This window comes from Vulpes lagopus, chromosome 3 (assembly GCF_018345385.1).
Source record: "Vulpes lagopus strain Blue_001 chromosome 3, ASM1834538v1, whole genome shotgun sequence".
In the NCBI taxonomy this organism is placed as follows: domain Eukaryota; kingdom Metazoa; phylum Chordata; class Mammalia; order Carnivora; family Canidae; genus Vulpes; species Vulpes lagopus.
In genome coordinates, this window is record NC_054826.1 from 39295924 (window position 1) to 39321016 (window position 25093).

Sequence of the window (25093 nt, forward strand, 5' to 3'; positions counted from 1 at the left end):
ATGAAGTCACCGCCTATTTCACATCCGGTTTGCCCTGGGACGTATTACTACTGTCTTGGTAAAGAGAAATCTTTTGTTGTATAGCTGCGGATCGGATACCGGGAAGCAAATTCGGGTGTGAAATCTTCAGCAGAGGAGCACGCAGAGCCCATGATGGCTCAGACCGAGTGAGCGAGGGGAGAGCGAGGACGCCCCCGGGCCCCGGCGCGCCCGGCCCGCGCCCCGCGCCCCGCGCCCCGCGCCCCGCGCCCCGCGCCCCGCGCCCCGCGCTGCTGCCGGCTCTCCGCGATCCTCGCTCGCACACTTTTCCCGGGTCTTGAGCGATCCTGTGCCCAGAGGGGGCCCGAGGTAAGCGCGGCTGCGGACCGCTACACACACAGCTTGAACGTGGCTTTTCCCAGCCGGAGAGATAGGAAGGCTAGAGGGGGAAAAAGGGAAAGAGGGAACAGGACAAGAGGCTGATCCCGCAGCAGGTAGAAACAACGAATGTTTTTCTTTCAGGGTGAAAACCGCAGCGATATAGAAGCGTTACCCCCCCCCCCCACCCCGTATCTCTTCCTTTCTTTCCCCCTTTCTTAGGCAGATATGAATTTATTCCGCGGGGTGGGTGGTGACATGTTGTTTTGATTTTTTTTTTTTCTTTTTCAAGAGGGAGCTGGGATGAGCTGGGGAGGGGCTTTGGGGGGCATCGTCTAAAGTTAAGATGCTGGGACGGAAGCCCCGTCCCAATGTTCCCTTCTAGGGAAGGCACTCGCACGGTCTGGCTGCAGAAATGCCTCTTTTCTCATTTCCAGTGGACGCTGCTAAAATGCCCTCTGGTGTAGGGGTCTCTGATTCTGAACGTGAAAAACTCAACTTCTCATCTGACATGGGTGGCAGGGGATACGGGTGTTTGGAGGGTGTGTGTCTGATGGGGGAAAGGTTGAAGGTGGAAGAGGGTAAGGAGGCAGCTTAGCATTTCTTTTAAACTATTATGTTTGTATTTGCAAGAAACTTTCTTACTCAACAACTCAAGTGCCATGATAGGTTTGTTTTTCTCTTTAAAATGCCAGAGGAGGACAAAAAGCTATAGTACCTTGCCTCGGGAATTTGTTTTATTCCATTTACCCCTCAAGAATCACCCCCTCTTTTTTTTTTTTTATAAAGACCAATACTTATTAATAGGGTAAGAGAAGTTGTTTTTCCTTCATAACAGATGCTGAAGATTAATGCAAGGGTGAATTCTAACTGTGCAATTTAGATGCAATCTTTTAACATACTGATATTTGTCTGATATCTCTTGTCATTCATGCCAAAACCAGTGACTAAATTAAGTAAAAACTATGAAGCTCACAGCTCTTATCTCTAGATCTAGACCATTTCACTCTAAACACATTAATTATGTTTCATTGCTTACATGTCTGTCTGTAATGGTTTTTACTGATATAAATGATCCCCAGGAGTGTGGAAAGCATTTGTGTAGATGTACTTAAAGGCATACCACATTAAACCATAGAGTGGATAATGAAAAACATGCTTTAAAAGACATGCAATCCATTAATCACTGTACTAAGGAGTATAGATTCAGAAAAGTCCTAATAATTACCTTCAGCATTTCTCATGCTGTGATTGCCATTAATCATAGCACATTTAAAAAGTGTTGCCATATCTTCTCCGTAACCAGGTAGTGCACCGATCTTTAAAAATTGTTCCCACAAATAGATGATAATTTTGTGGAATTCTCTAAGCTTTCCATACTCTTCCTTTCCTTCCTCATCCCACTATCAAGTCTAAAATTCGACAATCAGATGGTGATTGATTGCACTTTACCTAAGAGGGAAAAAAGATTCCCGTATTCATGCAAAGCAAGGCACTCCAGCTTCCATCTGTCTGAGATGAAACATCTTCCTTCTAGCAGCAACCTGGCAGAATTTAAGAGGGCTTAAAAGACATGTGTGGGCATGTTTGCATGCGTTTACGTGAGTGTGGCTTGTGTGTATGAGAGAGATCAGCACATGGCTTGACTATAAAGTGTGTCCTTTAGCCCCACAGAAGCATTAATGAGCACGTTTAACAAAGCAATCACAGAGAATATAAGCACGACTTTGGCATTCAACAGTGTGTTTCCTATGCTTTTTTTTTTTTTTAAGATAAATACAGTTGCTTCTGAAATCAAGGAAAATCCAGAATTCAAAAATGAATTTAGTCATCGAAGCATATTAACCTACCCCATCTCAGCTCCAAAACACGTTCACCCCATTATAGACACCAGCTTAAAAATTGCAATGCACAGTTCAGGCATGGAAACTCCAGTCAGAAAGGTCAAGATTTTCAGATGATAAACAAGAAGAGTGTAATTCAAACTATATTGGAAATATACAACCTAGAGGAAAAAAAACTCACGTTTTTTTTTGTTGCGCAATACTGTCACCTGAAAGCATTTCAACTTGTATTCTTTTACAGGAGAAATTAAGATACTGATATATTGCTGAATGGAGAAATGGAAGGGAAAGTGGAGAATGGATGGTCCAGGTTTCCATTGCTTCCAATGAGGTGTCATATCCCAGTGAGGTCATTTCCTGACTTCAAAGCATTCATCTGAACTGCCTCAGTCAGCCCTAGTGGTTATAACCTGATGTTTCTTGCAAGAGACATTGATCTCTACTTGTTCTACTTTTCAGCTGCACAAGCCCGCGATGAAGAAAAGTCTGGGTCTCTCTGACTATCTTTGGGCCTGGACCCTCCTTCTGAGCACATTGATTGGAAGAAGGTGGGGGCACTTTATTTTAAATCTGCATGAGAATTTCTGTAACTTTCAATTTATTCTTTCAGGGGGAAGAAAAATGTCTTTGGATGAATTCATGACTAAGGGAATTCAAAAAACTTAACGGCAATAAAATCCCAACTAAGAATAAAGAAGAGCAGTATGAAAAAAATAGCCGTCTTATTTGCATGATGATTAGAATACACTTAGCACGCTTTTGTTAAAGGAATATATTAATTCAACATTTAAGTCTTAAATTGAACTTTTCACTGTTCAGTTGTAACTGAACAAAATATGTGGTTTCCTAATTCATAGAGAAAGTTACCCCAATTAATGTCTGCGTACTGTGAGTTGATTTTCCAGCAAGAACATTTCTAGGCAACTGTAAAGATCATAGAGTAGCTTGTGACTGCGTAAAAGTGGAAAGTTTAAAATAATATTTATAATCTGAAAGTCCTAAGTCTCTATAAACGCGTGTGCACATTGTGTTTTGAAACCATTATTTGTATAATCAATAGAGGTAGAATATACTGAAGAAATACTTAAGAACATCACATAAAATCAAACTTCTCTATTTAAGTGTGACTACTGTGGAGAGAAGTTATGAGAAAAATTTAATAAAATGCTTAAGCATATTAAAAATGTGCTAATGGTCAAATCAAACATATAAACATATTATAGTAAAAATGGTATAAATAACCAAATATTTCATATTCTTCTTTATCTGCTCTTATGCTTCTTACATGATCTACTCCTATGGCCCTTAAGAAAGTCTTAGACATTATAAAAACTAAGGTTCTTCAAAATGTAATGGAAAGTGAACTCTTAACAAGTTAAGGTGGAAAGAAGGAATAGTCTAGAAAGAAATGAACTTAGGAGGATTTATTTTAATTGAGAAGTTGTCTTTTTATTTTTTTGCTATTGGGTGTGGTAAATAATGACTACCAGATGAAGAGGGGACTCACTATTGCCAGGTACTCTTAATCTGAGGAGTTAAATGTTCTTCATTGCTTTTGAAAAATTATATGAAGTGTTACTATTGTAATGACCTGTAGATGGAGTTAGTGCACAGTGTTTTATTATATAGTGGTTCATATGGAATCAAAATCAGGTACTGTAACTGACATTTCTTTTCAAATTATATATTCAGTTTAGGAAACCTTACATTGGCATAAGTGTTTAAGAGTAATAAACAACCTTGATCTTTATCCCGGGGTTATTCTCTGACAGTTACAACTGGACATAATAAATTAGAAGTGGAGATGAAGAATAACCTGGTTAGAAAATCACAGGAAATAAAGATTACTATTCCAGTTGGGATAGCAGAACTAGTTTTCTGGGAGGAGGGAGGGAGGGAGGGAGGGAGGGAGGGAGGGAGGGAAAAGTCTCTTTTGGCATTTATATTCCAATGCATGCAATTGGTGGAAATGACATTTAGAAGCTAAAAACAGGGATGAAAGCTTTTCCTGAATTTGGTATAAGCTTAAACACACGGAAAATGCAGGAAAAGGTAATTAGTACCTACATATTCTAAAAATCATATCCACAATCGAATTGTGCTCTGTCACTCACCCCATCTCATCTTTACCCCTTCTTATTTTGCTGCTTTCTTCCTTAGACTACTTGATCAGGCCGTCCTCACAATTTAAAGTGTACTAGCATTTCTTTTCCACCTTTATCAAGATGACCTTCCAATATCCTTGAAAGATGCAGGCATGGCAGTTTGTTTTGTGACTAGTTTTGATAAATAATTGCATTCAGACAACTATTTTTGCTTTATTAGTATCGCTAATGAAACATCCTGGAAGACACAGAGCTTAGTGAAAATTTGATTTCAAAAACTAGTGAAATGTTTAGTTTTCCCAAAGGAGAGAAAGCTCTCAATCTGTATGGTATTGATGTTGAACTTAGGAGAATAGAAAATTGTTTCATAGAAGTGTATTTCATATGCTTAATATCATAAAGAGCTTTTAGTTATAATAACTTTAATTATTAAATGAAATTTTATCAGAAATATGGCCATTAAATTTTGCCAAGATAAAATTTAAAAATGGTGTTTGTTTTTGCAATGATACTTTCATTATATTTCTTGTTCCTGGCAAATAAGTGAATCCTGGTTTCAGATGTTACTGTTTTTTTACATTGATCAGTAATATAAACACAAATGACTGAAGCCAAAAGCATATTAAGTAGAGAGTATAAAAGTGATATTTTTGTGGCGTTTCTTAGTTTACACTGTGTATTCATTTCTTTTTTATTCAAGGTCGGAGTTATCATTGAAATATATCAGTGAGTGTGATCCACTCAGAGATAAAAAAAAAAACTCTTCTCTCAAAGGATTTTAGAGGTGTCATCCTAATCATTACATAAAATATGATTCAACGACCATAAATGATAATGTGATTGATTTAAGAAATATGCAGTATTTGAACTGTGGTCACTCTGTGGTTAAAACTCAAAGAATAGTAATGGTAAGGGTTAAAACTATACTTGCAAGTAGGAGGATTTAAGTAGACACAATTTACTCCATTATAGAAGAATAGAATTAAAGTTTTACTAAAAGTTGAAGAAAACGGCCTTGTAGTTCCAGCTCTGCTCACAAATTGCTATGTTTTCTTAAACAAAATATTAATCCTACACTACAGTTTAGTAAACCATAAATTAAGAATACTGGAACATCTCTTTTTCAAGGTATCTTTTATTTCAAAGATAGGAATGACGAAAATTCGATTAATGAAAGGCTTGAATAGACACATTATAAAAATCGGTTCATAAACCTTAAGGGGAATGGAAATTACACACCGATTTGAAACTATAATTATCCTAAGAAAAAAGTTTTAAGTATTTTTCTCATCTAAACATCCTGAAAAAATATCAAAAGGGCAAATACATATAAAGTAGATGAAGGAAGAGTACATTGGTAGGTAAAAGCATGATGCTACATGTTAAATGAAAGCAAAACTATTAATTTGATAGCTCATAAACCCCTTTTTTCTATTTGGGAAGAAGTTTACCAGGCTTTTTTTCCCTAGCATGCATTAACATTCTTGCTTGCTCAGAGGAAACATGCATTATAGCATCGTATACATTCTGAGATTTATACACATAAGGAGACAGAACTCATTTCCTGTAATTTTCCTTCCATAGTTAGAAATATTAGAATAAAGAGTTTATCACTTATGAGAACAAATAGGAGAAAATAGTAAAAATTAAAATATAACTTTTTTTTTTACTTTATCAGAAGGAATTTTCAAGTTAAGATTCAATAGAAAAGAAAGTAGGAAAATCTAGGGAAGGCTTTATTTGGAAAATGATTTTAATAGAAATTTATAATTTAGATTATCACCTGCCATTATGTTTTCTTTAGCTATGGACAACCCTCATTACAAGATGAACTTAAAGACAATACCACTGTCTTCACCAGGATTTTGGACCGACTCCTAGATGGTTATGACAATCGTCTAAGACCAGGATTGGGAGGTGAGTCGCATTATTGTGTTTTTATTTTAGAGAACAGTATTAAATCTTTACTAATGAAGCCTTGTTTTCCGTCTAAATGGTAAAGTAATAAGAATGGCAGCATGTAGTTTAAGGAACCAATCCTATTTTTAATAGATTGACCAGTGTTAAGTCAACTTATTATGGTATTTCTGTGCACATACCTACATGGAGTAAAAGGTAGATATAAACTTCTCATAATTACATTAAAAGTGTTACATTTACCTGGGAGTCATAATGTTTTCTGTGCAATGATTTGGTTATCCAGAGAAAAAATGAAGGTAATATTTTTCCTTCCAGCCCAAAGACTACATCTACTTTATTTGGCATTGCTATGTTTGCATTGAATTCAAGCAGATTATCTCTGAGCCTAATGTTCTAAACATTTACTTTAATGTTTAGAATATTACATATTGATGCACTATTTTTCATTAAATTAGCACCAACTCTGAGATAAAAGGTGAATGAGATATATGGTAATTTTTTTTTAACCATGAACTTGAACTTAAACCCTAATTTCTGTAGTAAAAATATATTTTTCTTTGTATACCAATTAATTAGTTACACTATGGGTTTCTACTTAGTAAGAAAAAAGCACTTACTAATACAGTATTTATAACAGTGAGAATAAATAGTGCTAGACATTACTCACTTATTTGAATAAACTTTGAATAAGATAATCAACTGATCTTATTTAGTTAAACAGAGATTAATGAAGCCAAAACAAAATATTGATCTCAGACTAAAACAAGGGAAGCAAGGAAATAAATTATTGTTTAAAGTCTCACAGGAAACCAAGGTGAGAATCTATGATTCCCAGCTACAGCTAATGATGCATCTTCTCTGAAGCATTTGTTAGAAACTAAACTAAATAACTAAATAGCAATATTTAAATTGCAATTAAATTGCAATATTAAGAAAGTCATCTCTTCTTCAATAGCAAATAAATACAAAAAATAAGAAGCTTAAGAATCCAGATTTTGTTTTTAAAACTGAATAGTAGCGTGGATTTAGTCTTTTTTTGAAAAATATTTTGGGTAGTGTAATCACATGACGTGGATCATGGGTCTATTTTTTTTTTTCCGTGGGTCTGTTTTGAGGCTGCCAAACACCATTAGTGTCTCAGAGGTTTAAGAGGAACTGCTTTGTCAAAGACACAACTCAAATATATGTGAGAGGCCTTACCAGGTGTCCTTTCTTGTCAATTTCAAACATTCATTCTTGGACATACTATACAAATTCCTTTGGGTTTGAATTCCACCTAGTATTCCTTCACTACATTCTAAGAAAAAAAAAAAATCTTAAGAAACAGAATGTATTGGTCATAAAATGGAGTGCATAATTATGTATGTGATATATTGCAATAACGTTTGTGTACATCTAAACTTCTAAATTGGCTTAAGAAACATTATTCTTAATTCATAGAATTCGAAATAAATTGCAAAGACTGCAGGTAAGGAAGGAATGTACAAAAAGAAGAAACAAGATAGTGATACAACTTTTAAAAAGTGAGACTTTCTAAAGTACTAATGGGCAATACATTTAATTATTTTACATAGAGCTCTTTAAGCTCTATGCATAATTTTCATTTTGTTAAAGAATTTTAAACACACACACTCACACATACACACACACCTTTAATGATCAGCTATATGGTTGTATTGTTTGGAGTATAAGTATTGGGTTTGACTGGTCCTTTACATTTAATTATATGTAATAATTCTTAAATACATATGTATGTTAACTTTTTAATCAAATATAGTGTAAACAGGAAGTATTTTACCTCCTTCTCATATACACACCTGAGTCCTGGAGAGCCACAGAACTTGAGGATATATACTTAGACTAAGAAGGAGTTGAAAGGCTAATTTTCAAGAATTGAGATAATGCTAGATCTGTTAACAGAATCAACATTGATTCAAACTGCAACATTACTATTTTGGTAGAATCTACTTTTAATATCTATTTAATCCCCCTAAGTAAGAGAAATAGGCATGTATCTAAAGAACAGAAATAGTAGTTGGCCAAATGTAGTCAAAGTGGATTCTTTTTAATTGAAATGGATATAGTGTGCTATGATAATCAAGAATTCAAGTACTCAAGAAAATTTAAAAGAGTGGATGTGCTTTAATCTTTACTAAAGACAACTTTTCTGATATTCATGATTCCTGGAAACAGTGATTTTGAGGATATGATAGACAAAATAAATTAAAAAGTAGCTCAAATATTTACGTCTGTTACTATTTTATGTGTCATCCTGGAATATGCCATGATTAAATCTGATAAATTTGAGAGTTCTGAGGAAGTTTTAATACTAACTTAATTTCGGTTAATTTTTTTGGAATGTATCTTTTAGCCCTAAAGGATATACTAGCATGTGTTTATTACATATATCTCCAGAGTCATCAATATTTTTACGAGCATTTTGAGAACATCTCTCCATCTTTAAAAAACTATACCTTAAAATATTAGTTTTTAGATATTTTCAAAAACACAATCAGCTACAAAATTAGAAAAATATTACCACCATGCTTTCCAGATGTAATAGCTGAAATTATTGAATAAATATCTTTCTGTAATTATTTCATTTCATTTCTTTACTATAGATTTCTGCTAAGTATGACATACATTTTAGTAGATCTCCATGGCAGAAATGGACCTTTGTTTTGTTGTTGTTACATGATCCATTTGTGTTTTTATCCATCCATTTTCTTTTTTTTTTTTAATTTTAAATATTTTATTTATTTATTCATGAGAGATAGAGAGAGAGGCAGAGACACAGGTAGATGGACAAGCAGGTTCCATGCAGGGAGCCTCACGTGGAACTCAATCCTGGGTCTTCAGGATCAGGCCCTGGGCTGAAGGCGGCGCTAAACCGCTGAGCCACCCAGGCTGCCCCCACCCATTTTCATAGATGAAAACCCATGTAGAACAAACACTTGAAAGATTATCATTAGTTTATAAGAGGAAAAAGGTTCTTCTTAGTAGCTTCATGACCACTGATATAATCTTCTCTTGCAAGAGAAATGGGCTCACTCTCTTCTCTATTATGACAAATGTCTAATTTTATAAAAACAGTAACATTCTGAAGAATGCAGGGATATTTTATTCTGAATGTTCTCAGAAGGTATAGAAATGTGATAAACTTAGACAAATGGAAGAGACTATGTGAAAATTCATCATGACCTGTTTTTCAGAAAAACGCACTGCCACCTGAAGGTATAGCAATACTCTTTGGAGATACACACGCTTGGTACAATAACTTAAGAAACAACATATATAACTTGGTTCATCTAGATGATAGAAACCAGTTTGCAGATATTGTTACACTATTTAAAAAGTGTACCTACCTTTTCAGAGCCTAGAGAGCAATCCTGAGAAGATAAAAATGAAAAGATAACATAAATTCAGGGAAGAGACTTTTTGTCTTTTTTTTTTTTCTTTTTTGAGATAGAAAAGATACGAAGGAATACAATGTGTGGAATTCTAATGATGTAATGTACTCTATTCAGGAACGAAAGAGAACAATGATTTGGCCATGTTCGTATTTTAAATACAAAGGTAATGAAGAAACCTTTAAATAGACTTGAATTGAAATAATCAGTGGCGGATCCCTGGGTGGCGCAGCGGTTTGGCGCCTGCCTTTGGCCCGGGGCGCGATCCTGGAGACCCGGGATCGAATCCCACATCAGGCTCCCGGTGCATGGAGCCTGCTTCTCCCTCCGCCTGTGTCTCTGCCTCTCTCTCTCTCTGTGACTATCATAAATAAATAAAAAATTAAAAAAAAAAAAAAAAAAGAAATAATCAGTGGCCAGAAAATACAAAACAAAATCATCAGAAATATTGTGGAATTCATTCTCATTTAAAAATATCTTTTTTTTTTTTTTTTTTTTTTTTTTTTTTAGAGCAAGGTATAGAGCCCTCTTCTTCCTTGCAACCAGGGACTAAAGAATGTTTTCAGAAGGCTCTTGCTTAAAACCTGGCCAGTACAGAAGAATAAAGTGTTTGGGGGATGGAAAAAGGTAAAAGCCAGAAAGAATGGCAGGATAAGAGAGAAAAAGAGAAGAAAGATGAGCAAAAGGGGAGCAGTGAAAATAAGGAGAGGGAAGTGAGAGGGATAGAAAAAGTGAAGGAGAGCAACACATAGAAAATGGTGAAGGGGCGGGATCTGTGGTCTAAAGATGAGTAGGCTCAGGTGTCTGTTCTTGATTAATCAGGATTCCTCTTCTCATTTTAAATCAGGACCAAACCAAGCACATTCTGAGACAATTCGTTTTCTGAAGGTTTCTGCTTATTGACTGTGATTAAAATATACTAAAGAAGCCTAAATTTTCTCCAGCTTACTGAAAAGTTAAATGATACAGCTCCTGAACTGCAACCATTGAGGTCAAATTTTGGCCACCATCACACTAATACCCCCTGCACTCTAGGTGGGCAACAAAAGCAACCCGTAAACACAGATTCCAAACTTAATTCTGAAGGGAGATTTCAGGTTTTTAAGGATAAGTAATGCCCTTCCAGTGACATTCCTTTTTCTTAGCCTTATATACAGGCTACATTTTATTGATAATATGACAAAAGCCCAGGGTGAGTCGGATTGATGTGTACAGTATATTGTCTGGAACATACCACCAGGCTGAGGGCTTGCCATTCCTCCTGTTCACAGGCTTCGTCTTAAGCATCTTGCTTACAAAAGACATTTTCTTCTATAAACAATTTTATTTCACTCCTTGGAAAACTGATTACAGTAAAGCCATTCTTAAATGGAAACCAAATAGGATAGTGCCAAAGAAATGAGATCTTGGTTGAGCCACATTTTCAGGGGACTACAGAACTTTTTACTCTCCCCCTCCCTGCTAATGGTACTTTCTGGAAATATTATTATAATTTCTAAATGTTGCCTTAGACTTAATCTCAATAAATAATAGATAGGATGATGAATGCTTCTCAAAGATTTTATCATCAAACCATAGAGATGAAGATGGTAAAGGAGAGTGAATGCATACCCATCATGTGACAAACCCAGGTGGATGGGAGGAGAAGTAGACAAGTAAATGAGTAGATAGGAATGTAGGTAGATAATGGACTTTATTTATCCCTAATATATCTTTAATAGATATTTAGGTATGATTTTTTTCCTATAAGTTATATAGATTTAAGGTTTTTATTTATTTGTGTCATATTTTACTTAAATGCACGTATCAGGTGAATATTTGTAACTGGAGTATAATGGTGGTTTTCTCTCAAGGTATTTTAGCACTAACATAATATTTTTAATTTAAATATTTAATATTTTAACCAACAGTTTATACTTCAAAGCAAACTTTCTCCTTATCTTCCTGATTTTCCCAATTTTGGACTTGTTATACTATATAAGACTTTCTAGACCTCTCTTAGGCCAATTATTGCAAGAGATCTCAGCTTTAAGATGTAAACATCTCCAGCTAAGCAAGGTGACTGGGTTGGATATGCATGAGACTGGCTAAGTGGTGTTGACTCCTTTGGGAGTTAGCTTGGGATTTTTGATTATGGGTTTTTTTTTTTTTTTAACGTCAAAATAAGTAAAGGTAGAAAACTGGGTGCTCCGGAAAAAAAGCAGATTAACTTTTGTAAAATTTTTTGTAGCTTTGTAAAGTTAGGTGACTAGGAATAAACAGTATCATTTAATTCTTTTTCAAAATTCAGCTTTGTTCTATCTCAAGATTATAAAGTATTCGATATTCATGTAATTTTAAAAATTCTTATTAATTCATAATTAATTTATTTTTATTATTTTATTATTTTTATTTGTATCCTGGGTGATGTTAAGATCAGAGGCAACCATTTTATTCATATTCAACTGATTTGAACACACACATTTGATATTTCTATTAAACAGCTAGAATATTAAAAATTCAGAGGATAAGATATTGAGAGGACAATGTGATGGCTTTGAATAGAATAAAAAGATTCTAAATTACTAACAATGTCCAAAATTTTAAAAGGTTAGGTTCATCCAATATTTTTTGTTGGTGGGTGGTGGTGGTGTTATATTTACTTTACCAGATCATGGCTTTTAATATTAGCTTTTGAAATTTGTCTTGAGAATCCTTCTTTCTGAATTTGCTGTAACCTTATCTGGTGCTTTTGATACAAGGTGTGGAGCATATACTCAGACTTTGGCATCATGTAATCCATTTCCACAGAAATATTATACTTAGACATTCCATAGTTCAGCTGGACTTTGGGAAAAAGAAGTTACCAAAGACCCAAGAGGAATTGTTAAAATGAACAGAGAACACCTTTTAATGTTTACTGGCTGAGATCTCAAGTCAGCCCCTGAAACCAGCTTGCCTAATGAATCCAACCCAGATACCCAGAGGAATGTCGTAGCATGTTTAGAAACTTTCTACTCTCATTTTTTCCTGTTCTACATAAATCATCTACTGATCAGTGCCAAGAAGTTCCTGAGGTAAAATGTAGCCACAGAGACTATGCTCAAGTTATAAAGACCAAATTATCAGTAAACACTGCAGTTTATTTTCTGTGCAGTTACTTTTGAACTTTTTATAGTTTCCATTTCCCATCTAAAAAAAAAAGATTTTATTTATTTGAATGAGAGAGAGAGAAAGAGAGCACAAGTAGGCAGAGTGGTAGGCAATGGGAGAGGGAGAATCAGGCTCCTGGCTGAGCAGGGAGCCCAATGTGGGGCTCGATCCCAGCACCCTGGGATCATGACCTGAGCAAAAGGAAGACACTTAACTGACTTAAGAGACACTTAACCACCCAGATGCCCCTCATTTCTTGTCTTAATTCTAGAACCAATGTAGAATATTTTTAAAAATGTTTTCTGTAATGATTTTTGTTGTTGTTTTTCAGATAAAATCTGAACTCCTTACTTGAAAAATAATGTTGTAGTGTTTATAAGATGAGAAACTCTACCATTTTGGAAAACTTAGGAGAAACACAATTCTAAGTCGATGCCATATTCCTCCAAAGATTGCTATAGTATTAGTCTCCTGTAACTAAAATGCTATAATGGAAACAGGAAGTATGATGCCTCAAAGCTATTACAGGTTATACAGTTTTGATCAAGACTTACATAGACCACATTCCTCTTACACAGCCATTATATTCTTTTCTACAGGGTCCCCCTCCCAATAAAAAACTGGCTATAATATAAAGAGGGATGGATGGAAATTCTCAATGGAAATGAGATTAATCTCTGCCACAGTAAAATTTACCTTTTTTTTTTTTCCTGGTAGATGCTTTTATCATTTGAGTACTTGGAATCTGAAAACACAAAAGAATCAGTGATTGATTAGATATCTCAAAAAGTGGGTTTTTACCCCATATCCAGATTTAGTAGCTGAACACTGCCACAATTAAGTTGCTTTATATATCAGCTAGGGCAAATTGCCAACTACTTTAAAGAATTTGGGGAATGTAAGTGAAGGACAGGGAGCAAAAAATGTTGCCCCAGGCAGATTGGCAGGGAGCTGAAACATTGTCCAATTCAGAAGTACACACTGATGGTTATGTAGGGATCCCAGAACATTTTCAATTTCCAAGCAGGACCATTTCCAAGTGAGGTTTTAAGATATACTTTATTATGATGACTAATGTTAGTCCGCTTAGTCTCTATATAGTGGCTGCCTCTGTGAATTAATAGATACAAAGTAACTTAAAGGAGGCAATAAACCTCCTTTCTAAATTATAAATCCACAGAACAGGGCCTAGTGAATATCACTCTGAGTTCCTCAGTAGACAGCAATTCCAGTGAAGATATGGTCAATACCATATTAAATAAATTGTATGGTATTGACCATATTAAATAAATTGTTGTGATAGGCATTCCTAATAAAACACCACTTATAATTCTTCACTGTTGATTCCCTCTTCCATTTTTTTATTACACTCTTATAATGCATTATTCACCCAGCATCAGCTATCTTCTTAAACTGCAAGTAACATCATTTCACTTCATTACCCAGAGGTTTCTTATTGCATTAGAATAAAGGTCAACTGCTTAGTGAAATGCACAAAGTTCTTTAGGTGTGGCCCCACTTGCATCCAGAGTGTCGTCTTGTACCATGATTATCAGCATCACCAGGCCCCAGATACATTATTGGACTTTCCATTCCTTTATTTTTTAAAGATTTTATTTATTTGAGAGAGAGAGAGAGAGAGAGAGAGAGAGAGAACATGCACAAGTGGGCAGAGGAGCAGAAGGAGAGGAAGAAACAGACTCTTGGCTCAGCAGGGAGCCTGATGCAGGGCTCCATCTGAGGACCCTGGGATCATGACCTGAGCCAGAGGCAGATGCTTCACTGACTGAGCCACCCAGGTGCCCCTGGACTTTCCGTTTCTTAAACATCACACATTTGTTCTTACCTCAGATCTTGTTCTTTCCTCTCCTCTTTTAATTATCTTTCCCTTTGTGGTCATCCCTGAATTTTTCTCATTGAGGTCTCAGTCAGAAAAAAGACATTTTTCCAGAGCATTTATAGTGGCCTGAAGTTCATTAGTATAATTTGTGTATGTGTTTGTAAATGACTATATATGTAATTATATCTGTCACCTTCCTATCATTTGCCAATCTGTGTTTCTAATTTATCATCTTTCTATTTATCTATCCTATTCATGTTTCTATTCTATCTAAAATAACTTTCCCTAAGACTATAAGATGTGCTACAGAATAAGAACATTTGCACTTTTGTTCACCAGTGTATTACTATTACTTAAAACAGTGCCTGCCTGGCACATAGAAAGCACTCAATAATTAACATTTGTTGGTTAAATTAATATACCCAACAAGTATATCTCAAAGTATTTTTGGCATCAAACCTTATTCCACCCTTACTCCAGTGTGATGTTGTCATTCTATGGGTATTATTTCTTCACTAAAAAGGCAAGAAAACAGGCTCAGGAAGATTAAAGGATTGTACCTAAAATCACACAGCTCGTTTTCCAGGAGAATCAGAGTTAAAATCTGAGTGTTTAGACTTTTAATCCAATATGCTTACTACTTACTATACTGTACTGCTTTTCTCATTTCTGCCTCAAGCACTAATCATCTTTTTGAATTATCACTTCAAAACATCTGTTATTTCAATACTTATCAGCAGGATATCAACATTGTAAGAAATCTCTGATAAAAACAGATTTACTACTGTATAGCAGCTATAGAGTATATAATAAAGTACGTATACATATATATTTGTGTATATATAGAAAACATATAAATATATATAAATCATATAAAGCACATAAAGCATCTATATTTGTATATAAAGTATATATTTGAAGGATATGCTTCTTTAAAGATTGATTTTAATTGGTTTATTTATCATCAAAAATTTTATTTACATTGATGTACTATTTTAAGATATCCCAAATCTTTATAACAACAATCATCACCATCATTATAATCTCACTTTACACAACTATTCCATGTTTATCCCTCTGGTACTCAAACATGTATATAAATTTATACAAATTTTAAAGACTGTTGATTTTTTTACAATGGACAGGGATGGATTATTGTGAAGAAAATACTTTAAAAATTACTTTCCAATTAATTTGCCCTTTGAACATTTCCTCCAACTGAGTTATTTTAATTGATTTCCATTTTCAGACAATTTCCTAGTTACGGAAAGAGTTCATTCATGTTTAACTTTGGCTAGCTGTAAAATCATTCCAGCTGAACTTCATTAAAAGTTCCTGACTCATGTTGTGTGCTCTTAAACAGAATATTTTGACATAAAAGTATCTTCACCTTTCATGTGATCCATAGAAAGGCCTTGAGTACTTTCTAGATATTTCTAATAACACTAAGGTCTTAATGTCCAGTGCTAGAGCACATGATTTGGATTTTAATGTTCTAATGTTCCTTAAATAACAAATAAGTTCCTAAAATTTGTATATGTATCCATAAACTTTTCTCCTTCATGAGGTTATGGGAATTTCAAATTAGAAAGGAGGGGGTAAAAGATGACTAAATTTTCCCAGAATTGGTAAAAGGAAGATTCCTGAAGAATTCTCCTAGATATCTGTCAAAGTACATAGGTATGAGCACATCTTCTGCTTAAGCCTGGTCCTGGATCTAAAGAGGCCTTGATTTCAAATAATCATTTCTTTGCTGAAAGAGCAAGTTAACCATGTCACTTTTTACAATTTGACTAAAATACATTCATAACAGTACTCTGTCTTGAACCTTTGCGTTCTGAGTTATAAATCTTCTGTCTAAAGCAGAATGACTTCACGTATCACTAAGGAAATTGCTGGTGAGCTGTAGTGAAAGACACACTTTTGGCCAAAGGAACCTATTTCTTGTCACTGAAATTGTACTCAACTGAATGAGAATGTGGTTTGAGAATTATTTGAATAGAAAAAAAAAAAAGAAGGAAAGGAATACATCAAGATATTAGCGGTGGATTTATGTGAATGATGGTATTCAACAGGGTTTAATTTTTTTTTTCATTTTTTTCTGGAAATTTCCAAACATACTATGAAGTTAAAACATTTTTTTAATAAACATATATTACATTAGTCTTATATTTACAATAAGCTGTTGTAATATTTTAGAGTGGCATTCCCAGGTAAGTTTGGGAAATTCAGGGGTAAACAGAGTTGATTACATTTATTTAAAATATGTTTTCTTAGAGACATTGGCATGCTAATTTTCATCATGAATCTTCCAAAGGCATGCATAATAAGCAGAGTTTTTCAGCAATGGAAACTGGCCACTCACAAACAGCTGATGACAAATCAAAGAAAACTGGATATGTGGCAAGGAAAATATATTAGAGAGAAAAATACAGAAAGTGTTACTCCCTTTCTTTAATTTTCTTATCCCAAGTTCCAGATGTTTTCCTAAATCTCATTGCACTGCACTCCTTCCTCTTCTTGGTACCATGGCCCACCTCTTCCATTCAGTAGTTGAGTGGTCCCTTCAGTGCTCTTGCACCCTCGTACCCCCCACACCAGGCGATCTTTAGTTTAAGGACTTGGAAATTTTGCCACCTTAACCTTAGAGGAGAAACAGGGTGAAGAGAGAGCAAAAATCAGAAACTCTTTAAGGACATCTTGTATGATTAGAGTGCATGGTGAGAAGGTCATCTGAACTCGGGTGAGGTCCTTGGGATATTACAATGGTGACTTTTGGGAACTATTAGAGGGAGATACCTAGTAGAAAATAAGATGAAGCACTTGGAGATGATGAACTGGTATGGTAAATATACTTAGGGGCAAGGACAGATAAAGGATTCAAGAAATAGATTTTTAAAGTGTGATTACAGCCATTTGTGTGAACTGCTTTGCATTTATGCCTAATCTTTCTATATGGCACACTAACAATTATGTGTGGCAATAAATGTATATAAACTTAAGCATGTTTTACATTCTATTTTATTGGTACAGTCATCTTTATAAATAGGCTTTTTAGTCTTTATAATTTGTTAGTTATATAGCATCATCATTTACTAACAATCTTAAAACAGCAGAGGGAAATAGCCCATAAATTTGGAAAGTGGGTATCTCACTTCTTTGAGCACTTTATCATGCTAGAAAAACAGATGGGTTGTTCCTAAAACATCTGGAAAGCCAATTTTTGTAAAGCTAGCTACCTTGGTGAGTTACCTTGAAGGTCAGATGTTATGTCCTCCCCACCCTCAAGAAATAGAAAATGGTGATAAAAGAGTTCAGGAAAGCTGTCCCACACTGCCAAGACTTGCAAGTGTGCAGACAGGGACTTATACATATCTCCCAAATGAACATGCACTTAATAGTAGATCCCTGCATAAAAATGAAAGAATAATTCTAGTTCTGTAGATGTCACTCAGATGTATAAGATATTCACCATAAGTCCACCATAGTTATAATCTGCAGAGAATCAAACTTCAACCTTGGAAACAGGATTAGGTGAGTCAATGACTTAGAAAAGTGAATAAAATAACAGGAGGATCCAACTCTTTCAAGACTTATGTAGAAAGAAAATATAGATATTAATTATCTTTGAACACATAATTTAGGGTGCTTTTAATTGAACTAAATTAATCTATATAAATAATAAGAAATAAAATTATTTCCAATAAGGAGCATACTTGGGACACTAGAAATTAGGATGAAAATATGCCCAATTCTCTATTATGTGATGTCTTTCTTCTTGTACTTTTTTCATGGCAATAATCGCGTATTTTATCATATCAAAGAAAGTCCAAGTGTGATGGCTCCTTTGCTTGCACTAGAAAGGAAAATACTGAAAGAGAAAGGACAAAAATAAGCTCAATTAATAAAAGAAATTCTAGCTTATTGAAATAGATGGCATGCATTTTCTTTTTATTATTGTTTTAATTGAAAGTCCTGTCATTCTAATAAAATGTGAACTCTAGATTGAGTCTTAAGAAATAACAGATTTGTGTAACTAAGAAGAATTAGTCAAGTAAAGAATACATATGGAAAGAGAGTTCAGGAGAGAGGGAGAGAGAGAAATGTATGTACTGGGAAAATGACTCCCGAAGGGGAGAGGATGGGGATAGCCAGAAGAGGCCAATTGTTACTCCAGCTGAGACATTGCTGATGGCTCCTTTCAAGTTATACAGTTGCTGTAGAATATTAACACTGACTTTGGAAGGAAGAGAGTTTTAAAAACACAGCTCTATTTTCTTTGTCTTAAGCTATACCCTCCATTTTGAAGTTTTTAAAGAGTAAATCCCAGGTAATTATGTCAAGGGGCTCATTTAAGCATTGTTGGAGGCAATGCAATTGTTGAAAGAAAGAAAGAAAAAAAGAAAGAAAGAAAAAAAGAGGAAGGAAGGAAAAAAAGAAAAGAAAGGGAAAATAAGCCAAAAAATGGTATATTGGTTATTGAATGGATTATCTCTACCACCAAATTATATTAACATTTGTGTTACACATTCTATATAGTGTATAACATGACCTTCTTGATAGAAATTCATACCGAAGGTGTGAACTGTTTATAAAGTGAATTCCTGAGAGATAAAATTCTTCATTTTCAAAAGAATTTATTATTGCATATATTACATCACCTTTTTAATGTCCTACCTCAGAGATATAAATGTCCCGATAAATAAAATGAATTGCTTAAGACACTGGACCATTATTTCTCAGAGCTACAGTTTAAAATTACAGGGCCATCTTTTTTTATTGTCACTTCTAAGCAGATTGTGTCCTTTTATGAGAGCAACATTTTTCTCTCTTTCTTTGGGGGGGGGGGAGGGATGACTGAATTTCCTTGAAAATGTCTGTGTTGAGTTGTCACCCAACTACAAGGAATATGTTTCATTGGTTGATATATATGCCTCAGAGACTAATAAAATAAAATCACATTGAACTTGAAATGGAATCTATTAAATGAACTCTTTCTGTGCCATAATATATTTATTCTTGTCCTCAAAATTGAAAGTCTTTATATAGGTTGTCAGATTTTTCTCAGGGAGTAATTTGGATAATTCGGTTATGATTTAGTGCCAGAAAGCAATCATTTACGAAACATACCCTTGAGTCCTTAAAGAGTTAATAAAGCTTGTTTCAGTATACTATATACTTCCCAAGAGATCCTAAATACCTGGAGGATCTGATGAGCTCTGTAAGAATATTTAAGCTTAAATCACACTCATATGCTAACATTTTTTTATTACAATGTGAAATGGCTTGGTATCATTTAGGAAAGTGTGTTCATTCTTGAAGAATTCATTAAGCAGCAGCTGACTTCTCCATAAAGTCTGCCTCCCAAAGTGACATATTTGGGCTCCATTCTCCATTGAAAAATATTAACTGTGAAATTTCATGTGTAAGCAGTAAATTATCAGGACTACACAGTGGACCAATTTTAGAAATAGCTAATCAAAGCCAATAAATTTCCCATTTGGGTGTGAGTATGTGGTGTGAGATCTAATAAGGGCTGTTGATAGACATTCACTGTCCCAATTTCCTGCTTCATCAGAGCGTGTAACTGAAGTGAAGACTGACATCTTCGTCACCAGTTTCGGACCTGTTTCAGACCATGATATGGTAAGTGACACTGCATTTTTGGTTTTCTTGGTGTATTTTCTCATTTTAACTTTTGAAAGAAAAATACAGACCCAGTATTTAGAGAGTAAGTTGAAATAGCAGGCCAATATCTTTGTATCTTTCTGTGTGTATACTATGTAATATATACCAATATTAATATTTATATAATAGAAAATACCCACTTGCTTTCCAGACCAAACCTATTTATGATATCAACCACTGCAATCATCGTTTTTTCCATCTCTGAAATGATTGTTTTGCCTTGATTTATGTTCTGTAAGCCAAATAGTTGATTTGCCTTACATTTTATTTAGGAGGCCATGTTGATTCAAAGATGTTAGGTCTCTAGATAGCCAGCACTTTTTATAGAATAGCCATGAGCATCATGATTTCTGAATTATTCTTGGCTAAACAGGGGAAGTGAGTATAAAAGATGAATGAATACTTGACCAGAATTAGACAGAGAAATGGTTAAAATAAAACACACTGGTGGGGAATGTTCAACTTCATTGCAAAAGACATTCATTAAATTATTACCAAGAATGAAAATAAAATTAATACATACCTATTCTTTCTTTTCTTAGTCCAATAAATTAACATGAATTTCTCTTCTATCTGTGGGAACTGGTAAAAGAGTAGAGCTCTGAAGATATTATGTAATATTTGTGAACTCATAACAGCCAAGCTCCTATATAATCAGAAAATCATAGAAGCCATGAAGACACATCATTATGAAATATTTCAAAGATATATTTATTGAATATTATTTTTGAAATGTCTTTTTGTTGACACCATCTTTACATAAAAGTCCTCTGACATCATAGTAGTTCAAGTGACTGACAATAAAAATTACAGAAAATATCAATTTAGACCAATATTGCCAAAGTGCGGAAATTCACAAGTGTACCCACTTCAGCAGAGTAAAAGCTCTGCCAAATTCTGAAATAAGGAAACCTGTTTAACTGCATTTAATCTAGTGTTTTCCAATCATATTTGTCCAAAACCTTTTATGTGATACCTATTGACATTCTGTAGAGCTAGTACTCTGTGAGTCAAACACTGGGAAATACTGGCTGAGGATGATTAGATATCTTAAATCTTAACACAAGTTATGAAATGTACCGGCTATGCAAATTAGAGTCAGCAGAGCATAAGAGAGTGGTAGGTAAGAATACAGATTTCTGAACCAGAACGCTGCCTGGGTTGATAATCCCAGTTTTTGAGTTCATAAGGGTGTATTGTTGGGGAAGTTCCTTAATATCTCTTTGCCTCAGTTTCTTCATGTGTAAGATGGGAGTGATGATAATACCTCATGAGGTTATCACAAGTATTAAATGAATTCATACATGAAAATCATTTAAAAGTTCTTAGCATATAGGAAGATTCAATGAATGTTAACCATTATCATTATGCAAGAAATAGATATAAAAATTAGCCATAATTATGAATTTATTCCTTTGGCAATTTATTACAGCAGTTGATCTGTAGAACACTTTCTTGAAATATTGTGTTATACATTATTTTTTGCTAAACTGATCACTCTCTAAGGACCTCTTGTGATTCTCCCATGTTGACACTCCATCTTACAAAATTATTCTCTCACACTACTTTTCTAATTAAGAACACTTAATAGATCCCAGTCAGATTTAAGGTCAAATTTAAACTCCTCTCCCTGTATTCCATACAGTCCACAGATGATGTTACCATTCATCCTTACTTGTTTCTAATGCTATTTATTTACTTTAGTCATTTCCTTACGTACTGCTTTCGGTGAGGCCATATCACTTGGGGGTGAGCTGAAATTGTCTAGGATCCAGGCTGGCTGAATTCACATCTCAACACTACCAATAACATGACCTTGGGCAAATCACTTAAATGTAAGGATCAAAGTCTCTAAAACGGGTATAATATTGTAATAGGATCTCCTTGTAAGATAGGAATTCTAAATGAGCTATGTAAATTAAGTGTCTCTAGATAGTGCTCAATAAATACTTTTTGCCTCCGAACCTCTGTCTCATGCTGTGTAATCTCCATGGAAAATTCCCTCTATTTCCCACCCATCTAAATCCTACATTTCCACAAAGGCCTACATTTCCACAAGACCCAAAAGCTTAATGAAAACTTTTTTTTTTTTTATTAATCCAATAACAGATTAAGTTTTCCTTTCTGCAGTCTAGTCACATTTAATGATTGTAAAATAACAACTCAACTTTTGGCTTGATTGATAACACAACCTTGTAAACTTATTTCTCTTATATAAATGTCTTATTTTCCTAAAGTGGTGCCAAAAAATGTAAAGACACACTTGTTTCACATCCCTCACAGTATCAGTGCATTGCTGGCTTATAGTAAGTATTGAATTACCACTTATTTAGTGATAGGCTTAGGAGTTGATATTGTCTTTAAAAACAGAAAGTCATATGGGACTCAATAAATAATACCATCTTTCTTGAGTTCCAAACCTTTTGAGAAATAAGACAGTAGAATAAGGCATTTGGAAAGTAAGCATATCATTTTTATTACTACTAATAATGGTACTGCAGAAAGTGGTTTGTATCTGCAGACAAGTGAGTTTCCAGAGAGTAAACATCAAAATCCGATTAACCCACCCAGTCAACAGGCCTCCCTCTGTTAGGGCAGGGCCTGTCCATATAAAACTTCTAGCATGGAGAGACAGCAGAATTTGTGTCTTTTGTGCAGCAGGAAGAGGCTGAGATAGGCAAGACTGGTTTCTCCTTCCAAATTTACCCATCAAATGAAATTATTCTTCCCTCCTCCCCTCCCTAAATAGAGGAGTATGAGGGGTTGGAGAGCATTCAGAAGTTTTGCACTGGTGAAGCTCTCTTCTCATCAATGGAAACATCGAGAGGGGATGAAGCATTACAGACATCACACACTGATAATGGTATTCCTCCTCATTATTATTATTATCATAATTTAAAATGAATATTCTCTATCTCTGGCATCTTTCATAATGCCTCACAAAGAGTAGATGCTCAATAGGAGTTGTTACAGGGCAGCACTCAAATAAAGGCATATTTTCTCTGGAAAATATTTGGCATACCTTTGAGTTATAGGTTTAGATTGTCATTTAAGGAACCACTGATTTTTTTTTTTGTCTTGGACTAAAGGTGTATGTTAGGGTTTTTGATACACGACTAACCCTATTGTTATTGTGAATTATTTTTCATAAATGGCTTTTGATCAAATATCAGATAGGAAGAAGGAACAATGCTCCCTATTGCCTAAAACTCTTGAATGAGATAATGCTTGAATTGTTCTGTCAGAGAACCAAATTAGCCAGGTTTACAACTGACATGCCAAGTGGCTAGCATACATTACACCTGGCCAATTCATTTGAGAAGATTACTCATTTAAACCACATTGTGGGAGAATTATGCATACATGGCAGTATGATTTGGAGTCTATCAAAATTAGAAGGCCAATGACAAAGCTGTTTTTCAAGACAAGAAAATATTTGTCATTTTTAAACTGAGAACTAATAGAATATCTAATACAGATAACCATAAGAATGCTTCCAATATGTCAAGCACCATGCTAAGAGGTTTATAGATCATATTTCATCTAGTGCTCGTACCGTGCATTTTACCTTGGCATTATTATCTTCCGCATTTTCCAGAGGAGGAAAGTGACCTAGCTAGGTAGCAACTTGAACTCAGGCTGTGTGTCCCTAGAGGTTCCATAGCTCCCAAGGCATCTGACTTCATCTGGAATAGAAAACAAAATTAGGACAACTCTTTAACTTTATTCTAAAAGCCATTAATTGGCAATCAAACAGCACATTCCCAGGGCACTAGGTTCTGACACAAATATCCAGGCAGCACAGTCACAGAGCCATGTTCTCCATGGTGCTTAAAATGTATAAAGTCAAAACACACACAGATGGTAATAGATGGTGCAAGTGGGAACACTTCAATACAATATTTGCTTAGGAACATGACGGATGTTTTGTCCCAGTATTCAGAGTAAGACTCACATTCTCCAGCAACCTACTCTATTGAACAGGGTAACACGGAGAAACTTCTCACCAGAATGGTAGGGGCTGGAACGCTGAACCTTGAACAGCTTCTTCACTTCTGAACTTTATTCAGACAGTCTTCTGTAGAGACTTTTCTTTTTGCCTCTGATTTTGCTTTGCTTGGTTATGACCACCTCACTTTCCTGAGGTTTCCTATGCTGCTACTGTCCAAAGAACACATTTCTCATTCCCACCTACATCGAAATCTGATATAAATTGGTGTTGATAAAAAAAAAATTGGGAGACAAATCACTTCTAATGTTTACTGAGAACTGCCTATGTTTCAGACATTCTTGCAAGCTTTTCACTTGCATTGTTAACTCATTTCTCACAATAGAGAGATATGCAGTACAGATGAAATCAGTACTGCATGATCCCTGCTTTATAGATTGGAAACTGGAATTTAGAAAGATAAGAAAATGACCTAAAGTCACACATTTGGCAGACAAACAAAGTTAGCAGTTAGCAGGTTGAGAACTTATATCCCTAACCATTATGCTCCAGCTCTGCTATCCTCCTTCTTATTCCAGCTTTCTGTAGAAGCAGTTCTGGCCTATCTGGTCTAGTGAACTAGGACCCCGAGGGTGAGGTCATGCTGAGAGCCGCCTGCTGCTACCATGGCAGTGTTGCAGGGGCTGTTCTAATAAAATGGGAGACCAAATATTTACACTCTTGGTTAGACAGGATCTGATCATTATCAAGTGTTTTTATTTCAGTTTTCATTTCCACTTCTAGCTGAAGGGAACATGGATACGAAAGCTTATCCAGTTACTTTTGCAGTGTGTGTGTGCATGCTTGTG

At 35.0% G+C, this 25093-nt stretch overlaps 1 protein-coding gene across 1 annotated transcript in view; it reads left to right on the forward strand.

Annotated features, from left to right (window-relative positions):
* Nucleotides 1-279: 279 nt before the first annotated feature.
* Nucleotides 280-25093, forward strand: part of GABRA1 (gamma-aminobutyric acid type A receptor subunit alpha1) — a 55859-nt gene continuing 31045 nt past the window's right edge. Inside the window, exons 1-4 of the mRNA XM_041747223.1 lie at nucleotides 280-348; nucleotides 2661-2749; nucleotides 6111-6223; nucleotides 20187-20254. Of these exons, the coding sequence (XP_041603157.1) occupies nucleotides 2676-2749; nucleotides 6111-6223; nucleotides 20187-20254 (255 nt within the window). The 5' untranslated portion in view covers nucleotides 280-348; nucleotides 2661-2675. The remainder of the gene's footprint in view (nucleotides 349-2660; nucleotides 2750-6110; nucleotides 6224-20186; nucleotides 20255-25093) is intronic.